The 11,785-nt window shown below is 38.4% G+C and overlaps 1 protein-coding gene across 4 annotated transcripts in view; it reads left to right on the top strand.

Moving 5' to 3' along the window:
• The window catches only part of cep97 (centrosomal protein 97), a 92,080-nt gene that overhangs the window by 32,369 nt on the left and 47,926 nt on the right, over positions 1 to 11,785 (top strand). For 2 of the 4 annotated variants that reach the window (XM_059968554.1, XM_059968556.1), the window contains exons 2-3: positions 4,202 to 4,344; positions 4,894 to 5,052. In XM_059968554.1, the coding sequence (XP_059824537.1) occupies positions 4,225 to 4,344; positions 4,894 to 5,052 (279 nt within the window). In that variant the 5' untranslated portion in view covers positions 4,202 to 4,224. Of the gene's footprint in view, positions 1 to 12; positions 215 to 1,937; positions 1,993 to 4,201; positions 4,345 to 4,893; positions 5,053 to 11,785 lie in introns of those variants that run through there. The other 2 variants (XM_059968552.1, XM_059968553.1) reach the window with 2 other exon arrangements.

Here is an 11,785-nt window from a genome sequence, read left to right as displayed (position 1 = left end):
AAGCAAATTTTACTTAGAAATTCGATCCTTCTCAGATATTTTGGAAGGGACACTTGCATTATTTTCTTTGAGAATACGACTTAAATTTTTGTTTGTATAATTAAAGTAGCCAATCAGCTGATACAGCGGTTGCTTGGCGTTCACCAAGCGGGAAGTTGGGTGATGGCGGTTGGGAAGGAAGAAGCGTTTGAGATGACAGTTAAAGCGTTGGAAAGTAAGGGTTTATTTGAAAACTAATGGACGCATTACGTTTTTGTTGAATTTACAAGACGGTATTTTGTGTAGAAGCATAATTTATCTGTTATTGATTCGATGTAGTGAGTGGATAACGGTGATGCACGCTTTGCTGGCCTAGTATTATGCGTATTTGTACCCGTTGGAGTTTGGGTATTGTAGTTGTCTGACTATCCAATTGCGCTGATGTGAAGGGAATGGTGAAAACTTATGACTACAACTACCAGGGTATAACAAGCACAATACTTAAGCCACTATTATTTCTTTGATAATTTCTTTATAGACAATGTTGCACGATCCCAGTGCTTTTTCTTTTGTTTGTTTGATACTCTAATTTTTAAGGCGAGTAATGAACGCAAAAAAAATGATAGATATAAATACAGAAAGTGTTGGAATACATCAGCATGTCAGATGATATTGTGGAACATTTAACATTTAATTTCTGAGACCGTTCGTCAGAATTGATGATCTGAAACGTTAACTTTTTTTCTCTTTACACAAATGCTGCTTAGTCTATATTTTTTGGATTTGCAACATTTACAGATGTTCATTTCAAATTTGGTAGGGGAAAGAACTCCTGATCTTGAAAATCTGAAATAAGAGCAGAAAATACTGGGTATACTCAGTAAATTGGGTAACATCTGTAAAAAGAGAAACTAAAATTTCTATTCCAGATTTGGAGTATAATTACCTAAAATGCATGTATGTTGGAATTAATGTTAGGAATTTTTCTGAAAACTTCAGAATTAGACTTATCTCTAACCTATGCCATTAAATTTGTTGTTTTGCAATAGCAGTACAGTGCAAAGTCATAAAACTATAAATCGCAAAATTAAACAAATAATTTAAAAAGCAATAATGAAGTAGTGTTCATGTTCACAGGCTCTTGAAAAATTGGACGGTGGAGGGGAGGAAGCTGTTCTTAAATTGTTAAGTTGGATCTTCAGGCTTCTGTACTTTGTTCCTGATGGTAGAAAAGGGAAGAGGGCAGGTCCTGGATACAGAAGGCCTTTAATGATGTGTGCCACTTTTTTGAGGCACCATCTCTTGCAGGTGCTCCCAATGGTGGGGAGGGTTGTGCCTGTGATGGAGCTGGCTAAGTCTATAATTCTAGTGGTTTCGGGTGATCCTGTGCATTGGAGGATACAACCAGAATGCTCTCCACTAAAGAAATCTTCACTTAAAAAAAAAACTAAAGAAACTTGTAAGCATCATTTGTGATGTAAAAAAACCCCATCAAGCTCCCAATGAACTAAAATCTGTGTTTTTAATAAAAAGCATTAAGAATTTAAAATACAATTCTATTTTGAAAACAATTGGTAAAAACAGCAGCAGATACTGGAAACCTAAAATAAAACAGAAAATTCTCGAGTCACACTACTTCTATTGGATGATATAGGTCAAAACATTTTAAACCTTTCTGGATGACATCTTTTCTAGCCTCCAAATTGCAGAATCCTGTGGTAATTGCAGTTCTTGTTCTAATTGGAGAAATGAGTTGCCAGTAAAATGAAGAGGAAGTTAAATTATAATATAATTTTAAAATATTCAATTCTAACTCTTTATGTTTTTTTAACTGTTATTTGTTTAGCAATTTTGACTGAGCAATTGAGTAATGACCTGGATCTTCCTGTTTTCTCTTATTGTCCACTCCCCCCCCCCCCCCCCCAACAAAATGGAAAACTGGTTTTGATGTCTTCTGAAAGGCAGCATATACTTGCACTTGAAAGTCTGATCTGGGCGAAATGCTGAAACCAAGTATGATATTGTAATATAATGAAAGCTGTGTTAGTTACTGCAGAGCAGAATTGGTGGGGGTGGAGGGCAGATATTTGGGAGAGAGCCAAATGTAATGAAACTGTGCTAACCTTCTACCCAGTGTTTTGAAATACCAATAATTCACCATTTGGATCATCAGGTAATATTTGCAATGCTTCTTGCCAGCTTGCCTTAGGCCCCAGTTCCCAGGTTCTCTTTAAATTTAATGGGTATATTTCAAAATTTATTGTACTGAGTAACATCAAAAAAGCAAGGTAATTAGAAGTGTATTCCGGTATTAACACAATAAGAACATCCAGTAGTCCAGAAAATCTGCTTGTTCAATGCAATGTGTGTGGCCATTGTTTTGGAAGCTTTGAAAGAAAGTAGGTAGAATTGTTCCAGAGACAACAATGGTGTTTTTTAAGGAGGTTGTTAAAAGTGATGGGAGGAAAGTCAGAATGGCCGATGCAACAGGAGATTCATAGGGGACATTCATATGTCTAGGTCAGTCTCTGAATGCAATCTAATTTTAGGTACTTTTATAATCCAGCCTTTCATAGATCAAAACTGTAAAACTTAAGTTCTCATTTATTTTTTTTTCACTGCAGCTTATTGTGTTTTAAAATTGTACATTTGCTGCTGTCTAATCATCTACTCAGGATCACAGTCCAAAGTGTACATATCCATCTGTCCTTTGAGGTTTTTGTCATTGATTTGCCTGATTACCTAATCTGTCAAATTTCTGATTTTGCTGAACTACAGAGCCATTGACATTTGACTCCATATAAGGAGACTACACAAAACATGTGCTAGAAGTTAGCTTGAGCAGTACTAACTAATGTCAATGTTCCATGTTCTTGTGCAGTCGAATACTTTTTTGTCCCTAATATACTTACACACTGTGGTACTGAATTATCAGGCTTCTCTGTATCTCTATTGTTTCCTTTCCTAGCAAATCTACATGTCTTATCAATAAGCATGTCTTATCAATGGCTTTAAAGTTCTGAACTGCAGCCTGACTAATAGTTTCATCATTATTTTATATTTTCCTCCTAACATTTGTCTGAAAATTGAGATATACTTCTAAATCTAAAATCTTTCATAAATCTTGCATATGCAATCAATTTATTGTTAAATATGACCTTTATGTAAGGCATTGCAGCTATATTTCCCTCTTGTCCTGCTGTAGGGTCTTGGCCCGAAACCTTGACAGTTTATTCTTTTCCATAGATGCTGCTTGGCCTGCTGAGTTCCTCGAGTATTTTGTGTGTGTTGCTTTGGATTTCCAGCATCGGCTGATCTTCTCTTGTTTGTTTCAATCTTGTTTACTTGTTACATGTGAACTAGTCATGAAGTTTGCCAGATCCCATGGTGTTTCTATTAAACATGTGGCTTCAAAGCACCACCTCTCAGAAGTTTGTTAAAATGTGTTCTTTTGTACCTCTATGAGCCTTTCACAAATTCTGATGTTTCAGATATGTTATACACAATAACTGCTTTAGATATTCTGCTATACATATTCTTTTCCAGCCCTGCCCCACCATGTTGATCTACTCAGATCTTTCAATTAATGAGTTGTTTTCCAGGATTTCTTGTTTATATTTGTATAATTTATGTTTTTCTTGTCGATGCTGAGGATCTGATGCTATGTGCCTATACTTCTGCTGCAAATAAGTCTTTGTTTGCTCCTGTGAATACATGTACTTGTGCACATGACAGTAAGCTCAACTTTGCCTCTTCAAGTGTTTGCTAGCCTGACCAGGTGATGTTTAGTTTTGGTTGACCTAATAGGGAACTAACAGAATGCCCTTGAATAAGGCATATTATGCCATTATATTTACATGGTTTACGTGGTTCAGTTTATTATCAGAGAATGTATATAGTATGCAAACTGAAATTCTTAGTCTTTGCAGACATCCTCTCCCCCTCTAGCAGCAGCAAAGCATCAACTTCCCCTCATCTGTTTCAGCAAAAATGCATCAGCACCAAGCAATAGCAAATGTATTAATAGTATTATATTTTTAAACCTGTGATTATTTTCACAAACATTGTATGTATTTGAATTTCAATAAAATTCTGTTTGGTTATGTGCCTTGCTATGATATAACCATACAATTTCATTTAAAAAGAAACAGCTGTAAATGATTAAAATGTACTATATTTTAGGAAACAGGTGCTGATGTTAATCTTTACAATTATTTTTAAGGTTGTGTGGTTGACTTATCAGAGATGGGATTGCAGCATTTTGATACAGCTTCCCTATGTCCAGCAAATATTTTCACCTTAATTTTGGACAAGAACCAACTGACTAAATTGGAAAATGTGGAAAAATGCAGCGATTTAGTGCAAGTAGGTGTTAAAATGGTAGTTCTTCTCTTTGGAAGTTTCTAGAAAAGGCATTATCATTGTTTTGGGTCATTTAACTATTTAATCAAGCTTTCAATTACCTGATTGTACGATTTGTTTTAAATTCTCATAGTTTTATTCTTGTTTGGGATATTTTGCTGTATTACATGGGTTAAATGTGCAAGTTATTTTAGTGTGTGTGCAGCATGCCAAAATCAGAGGTCCTTTGTACTGTAAGAAGCAATTCATCTGCTAGGTACTAATTTATAAGAGTCTTTGTAAGAGTAAATGGATATTAACAGCTAACAACTTTGCATTTAGAGTATTAGCAGATTAAAAGATATATTATCCCTTAACTGTGTCTGTCACATGGAGAAGCTGGTGGACTAACTATCAATTAGATCTGTTGCTATTCACAGAAAGTAGTATTTGAAACATGTTTAATTTTGATTAGATGAAAAAGTAAAATATCAATGAAACTCTGCTATATTGTGGTTAATTCAAATCCTTGTTTACAAATAATGAACTAATTGCTTTTGGTTCTTCTTGCAGTTATCTGCAGCTAACAATCGTCTAGTCCGGATGATTGGTATAGCAAAGCTTGTCAATTTGCGAGTTTTAAATTTGCCTAATAACAGCATTGGAAATATTGAAGGTCTCAAGGACTTGATCCATCTAGAATGGCTTAACTTAGCAGGGAACAACATCAAGGTACTGCACATTTGTTTATTTGTTTATTTCAATCCCAGTTGAACCTATAATTAAAGTGGTTGTATTTTGATTTTTTTCTTCTAATTTCATGACTCAAGTTTCATTGTCATTCAACTGTACACATTCAGCTAAACGAAACAGTGTTCCTCAACAACTCAGTACATACAGTCACACACAGCACATACAGTCACAAAAATTATATAAGCACTAGTCCCTGAGTGGCATGACCTGAAGATTGTTGCTGCATGGAACTTGAGTGTTTATCTAAATTTTTAAATATTTTAAAGCAATAGGAAGTTAATTTACATGATTGGCAATGTTAAACATTCCTTTAAACAGTCTTCTTGATCTATTATTACCACTACTTGAAACTTCAAATAATTTCAACAGCAATAACTGTTAACTGTTTTCTAGAACCATTGCATCGCATTCCTTGCTAAAGCTGCTTCTCATAACTTTTACAAATGTACTTTTTAATTTATCTTGTCTCCTGATAGTACAATTGCTAACTCATTATTTCTATTTTACAAAGGAACACTTGTTTGAAGCTAAAATTATTGAATGTTTGTTTATACATAATGACTGCCAGTATCATATTTTGTCGTTGCTTTTCCTCTGGTAGTTATATTGCCTGCAGCCCGTGCTGCTGAAACATTACCCGATGATCCTGAAACTGTAGCCCACAGACCACTGATTTCCTGCTAAAAGGGAAGTCCTAATTGTCTACTGTGCATGAAGCTCAGAGTGCTAAATATGTTTCTGTAATGAGGAAGTGATTTGGGGGTGAGGATCATGGCAGGCAGAGTTGGTAGGTAAATGGGATTGAGGGTTGGTAGGTAAATGGGATTAAGGGTAGATAGGAAAGAAGTGTCTGAAGGACAACTAGCAAATTGTGATGGTTGGCTACGTGGAGACGAGCTTTGACAATGAAATAAAGCATCTACTTGCTGGGAGAAGGCTTTTTTGGTCTCTGACACCAGTGCCGACAGGGTCAGTCCTTTTTACCTAACACTGAAGAGGGCCTTTAACAGTTGAGTCTAATTCAGTATTCTTGTGTGTCTTGCATGTGTAATAGAGTTTAGTTTGCAAGTAGACCGCTGCGGTAGCTCATTGACATGACAGTGCATTTGCTGGAAGCTGTGCATAAATGCAGGTGGCAAATTCAGGTAATTACTTTGTCACCCCTGTTCAACACTTGCCATCATTTTGATATTACTGAGGAGAACTTCAAAGGCTTTTTTATGAGGGGAGGTGATGGATGGTTAAGGTTGAAGGGAAGTTCAAACAGACTGTTATGACCATGTGGTTTCAGATGTTAGAAATAAATATGAGATGGTATCCATCTGCCCGTCATCCTTCATCCCTCCACTGTGTACCAATTTCCTATGACTCTGTCTCACCACACTTCATGCAGTCCATGTTTCCTTTTCTGTCCTGCCAAAGAGATTCAGTCCAAAATTTTGTCAGATCCTTTCCACTCAAGGATGATGTTCATCTTTAAAGGACATGCAGAACAAAGAGAGACATGGGTATAGATGTGTATAAGTCTATAAAACTGACAATGTTTTAGACCATAATGGTCTAAAATTAGGCCATACACCCATCGAGTCTGCTGTGCTGACCTGTCTGAGATACGGGGCCCAAAACTGTTGACAATACTTCAAGTGTGGCCTGACTAGTGTCCTTTAAAGGTCTGCATTATCTCCTTGCTTTTATTTTATTCCCCTTGAAATAAATGCCAACATTGCATTTGCCTTCTTTATCATAGACTCAACCTGTAAGTTAACCTACTGGGAGTCTTGAAGGTGACTCCCAAGTCTCTCTGCACCTCTGATGTTTGAACCTTCTCCCCATTCATATAATAGTCTGCACTATTGTTCCTTTTACTAAAATGCATTATCATACATTTCCCAGCACTGTATTCCATCTGCAACATTTTTATCCGTTCTTCCAATTTGTATATCCATTCTTCCAATTCGCATTGCTCCCTCAGCACTACCTATCCCTCCACCATCTTTGTATCATCTGCATTTGCCACAAAGCCATCAATTCTATTATCCAAATCATTGACAAATGATGTAAAAAGTAGCAGTCCCAATACTAACCCCTGAGGAACACTACTAGTCACTGGCAGCCAACCAGAAAAGGTCCTTTTTATTCCCACTCACAGCCTCCTGCCTGTCAGCCATTCCTCTATCTATGTCTGTATCTTTCCTGAAACACTAGAGGATTTTATCTTGTTAAGCAACCTCATGTGTGGCACCTTATCAAATGCCTTCTGAAGATCCATGTAAATGACATCCACTGCCTTTCCTTTGTCCATCCTGCTTGATACTTCCTCGAAGAATCCAGCATATTTGTCAGGCAATATTTCTCTATAAAGAAACCATGCTGACTTTGACTTATTTTATCATTAGTCTCCAAGTACCCTGAAACCTCATCCTTAATAGACTCCAATACTTTCCCAACCACTGAGATTAGGCTAACAGGCCTATAATTTCCCTTCTTTTGTCTTCCTCCCTTAAAGAGTGAAGTGATATTTGCAATCTGGGATCATGCCAGAATGAAGTGATTCTTGGAAAATCATGACAAATGCATCTGTTATCTCTTCAGTAACCCCTCTCAGGACTCTGAGATGTAGTCCATATGCTCCAGATGACTTATTTACATTAAGATCTTTGAGCTTGCCTGGTACTATATCCCTTGTAATAGCAATGGCACTCACTTCTAGATCCTGACACTCACAGACCACTGGCGCATTGCTAGTGTCTTCCACAGTGAAGATGGAAGCAGAGTACCCATTAAGTACATCTGCCATTTCTTTGTCCCCCATTACTTCCTCACCAATGTTATTTTCCAGTGGTCCAATATCAACTCTCTCTTCCCTGTTACTCTATATATAATGGAAAAATACTTTCAGTATCCAACTTTATATTATTAGCTAGTTTGTCCTCGTATTTCATCTTTCCCCTTATAGCTTTTTTAGTTGCCTTTTGTTGGATTTTTAAAAAAAAGCTTCCCAATCATCTAACTTAATAACTTACTTTTGCTACCTTTTATGCCCTTTCCTTGGCTTTTGTGAAGTTCCTAACTTCCTTTGTCAGCCACAGTTGCCTACCTTTGGCATTTGAGAACTACTACTTTTGTGGGACATATCTATACTGCACCTTGTGAACTATTCCCATTAACTTCAGCCATGTATGCCCTGCTGTCATCCCTGCCAGTATCCTCCTGCAATCCATCTGAGCAAGCTCTTCTTTCATGCCTCTGTAATTCCCTTTATTCCATTGTGATGCTGATACATGTGACTTGGGCTTCTCCCTCTCAAATTGCAGTATGAATTCAATCATATTAAGATCACTGTCACCAAGGTGTTCCTTTACATTAAGCTCCCTAATAAGGTTTGGGTTATTACATAGTCTAAGATAGCCTTTCCTGAGTTGGCTCAAGCACAAGCTGTTCTAAAAAGCCATTTCATTTGCGATCTGACACCAACCTGATTTAACCAATACCCTTCCATGTTGAAGTTCCCCATTACATTTATGTCATTACCCTTATTACATGCCTTTTCCAGCTCTCTGTAATCTCAACCCCACATCTTGGCTACTACTTGGAGGCATGTATATGATTCCCATAATGGTTTTTTTTCACCTTGCAGTTTCTTAACCACCCACAAAGATTCAACATTCTCTGATCCTATGTCATCTCTTTCTAAAGATTTAATTCCATCTCTTACCAACAGAGCCACACCACCGCCTATGCCTTCCTGCCTGTTCTTTTGTTACAAGTATGCAGTATACATTCATGTTACTATGGCCTTCTTTCAGACACGACTCTGTGATGCTCACAACGTTATACCGACCAATCTCTAATTGTGCCATGAGTTCATCCACCTTATTCAGAATGCTACGCACATTTAAATACAGCACCTACAATCCTGCATTTCTCGCCCTTCTAAATTTTAACTCTGTGGTATGATTTAACTCTTTGCTCTGACTGCATTTGTACCGAATCATTGGCTTGACTTCCTTGCATTCATGTTACATCCATCATCTACTTGTAACTTGCTGGCTCATCTTCAGCTCTATCATACTGGTTCCTATCCCCCTGCCATGTTTCTAACAACAGTTTATAAAGCACAAATGCCTCATAAATAAAGACATAGAATACGTAAGCAGCTAAGTTATGATGATCCTTTATAAAAAATGTTGGTCTGTGAATTGACACTGTGCTTCCAGATGCCTTCCACTTTTTCACTTTGACCTTGTCATTTGAGGCCTCCTGTTCTGTTATAATGAAGTCCAGTTCAAGCTTGAGTAACAACACTTCACTTTTCATCTAGGCATGTTGCAGCCTTCTGGACACTATTAAATTTTCTATATTTGGAAAGCATCAAGTTGGATAAGTCGCTGGGACTGGATGAGATGTACCCCAGGCTACTGTGGGAGATGAGGGAGGAGATTGCTAAGCCTCTGGGAATGATCTTTGCATCATTGGGGATGGGAGAGGTTCTGGAGAACTGGAGAGTTGCAGATGTTCCCTTGTTCAAGAAAGGGAGTTAAGATAGCCCAGGAAATTATAGACCAGTGAATCTTACTTCAGTGGTTGGTAAGTTGGTAGAAAAGATCCTCAGAGGCAGGATTTATGAACATTTGGAGAGGCATAATATAATTAGGGATAGTCAGCATGGCTTTGTCAAAGGCAAGTTGTGCCTTATGAGCCTGATTGAATTTTTTAAGGATGTGACTAAACACATTGATGGCGGTAGAGCAGTAGATGCAGTGTATATGGATTTCAGCAAAGCATTTGATAAGATACCCCATGCAAGGCTTATTGAGAAAGTAAGGAGGCATGGGATTCAAAGGGGCCTTGCTTTGTGGATCCAGAATTGGCTTGCCCACAGAAGGCAAAGAGTGGTTGTAGATGGGTCATATTCTGCATGGAAGTTGGTGACCAGTGGTGTGCCACAGGGGTGTGTTCTGGGACCCCTTCTCTTCGTGATTTTTATAAATGACCTGGATGAGGAAGTGGAGGGATGGGTTAGTAAATTTGCTGATGACACAAAGGTTGGAGGTGTTGTAGATAGTATGGAGGGCTGTGAGAGGTTACAGTGGGACATTAATAGGATGCAAAACTGGGCTGAGAAGTGGCAGATGGAGTTCAATCCAGATAAGTGTGAGCTGGGTCATTTTGGTAGGTCAAATATGGCGGAATATAGTATTAATGGTAAGACTCTTGTCAGTGCGGAGGATCAAAGGGATCTTGGGGTCTGAGTCCATAGTACACTCAAAGCTGCTGCAGAGGTTGACTCTGTGCTTAAGAAGGCTTACGGTGTATTGGCCTTCATTGAGTTTAAGAGTCGAGCGGTAATACTGCAACTAAATAGGACACTGGTCAGACCCCACTTGGAGCAGTACTGTGCTCAGTTCTGGTCACTTCACTACAGGAGGGATGTGGAAACCATAGAAAGGGTGCAGAGGAGATTTACAAGGATTGGGGAGCATGCCTTATGAGAATAGGTTGAGTGAACCCGGCCTTTTCTCCTTTGAGTGGAGGAGGATGAGAGGTGACCTGATAGAGGTGTATAAGATAACGAGAGGCATTGATCGTGTGGATAGTCAGAGGCTTTTTCCCAGGGCTGAAATGGCTAACAAGAGAGGGCACAGTTTTACGGTGCTTGGAAGTAGGTACAGAGGAGATGTCAGTGGTAAGTTTTTTTAAGCAGAGTGGTGAGTGCGTGGAATGGGCTGCCGGCAATGGTGGTGGAGGCGGATGCAATAGGGTCTTTTAAAAGACTTTTGGGTAGGTACATAATAGAAAAATAGAGGGCTATGGGTAACCCTAGGTAATTTCTAAAGTAAGTACATGCTCAGCACAGCATTGTGGGCCGAAGGGCCTGTATTGTGTTGTAGGTTTTCTATGTTTCTATCTATGATAGCACAAGCCATTGTCACCTGTTACCACTTTGTCTGTTTTTCTTATTTTGTTCATATATTTATGGAACTTTGCCATTAGCACACATTTCACAGTTAGAGAAAAATAATGTGCTGGTGTGTGCCCCATTAACCCGTTTGGACTTGGCCTAGAAAGGATATTCTTTCTGTTATAATCATCCTTACTGGTGTTCTATCTTACTGAAATTGGGGTTTGACATATATTTACTTTTACTTTATTGTCTCCAAACAATTGATACTAGAGCGTATAATCATCACAGTGATATTTGATACCGCGCTTTGTGCTCCCTGAAGTACAAATTGAAATAAATACATAAAAATTTAAATTATAAATCATAATTGAAAAATAGAAAAGGGAAAGTAGGGTAGTGCAAGTCATGTCCAGGTATTTGGAAGGTATTGCCCAGATTCGGGTTAGGATCTGTTCAGCAGTCTTATCACAGTTGGAAAGAAGCTGTTCCCAAATCTGGCCATACGAATCTTCAAGCTCCTGAACCTCCTCCCGGAGGGAGGAGGGCCAAAAATGTTGTTGGCTGGGTGGGTCATGTCCTTGATAATCCTGGCAGCACTGCTCCGACAGCATGTGGTGTAAAGTGAGTCCAAGAATGGAAGATTGGCTTGTGTGATGTGCTGGGCTATGTTCACGATCTTCTGCAGCTTCTTTCGGTCTTGGACAGGACAATTTCCATACCAGGTTGTGATGCACCCCAGAAGAATGCTTTCTATGACGCATCTATGAAAATTAGTGAGGGTTTAGGGGACAGGCCAAATTTCTTCAG

Source organism: Hypanus sabinus, chromosome 4, assembly GCF_030144855.1.
Source record: "Hypanus sabinus isolate sHypSab1 chromosome 4, sHypSab1.hap1, whole genome shotgun sequence".
Classification (NCBI taxonomy): domain Eukaryota; kingdom Metazoa; phylum Chordata; class Chondrichthyes; order Myliobatiformes; family Dasyatidae; genus Hypanus; species Hypanus sabinus.
Note: the sequence above shows the minus strand (reverse complement) of the source record. Positions and strands in the feature narration are given on the sequence as shown.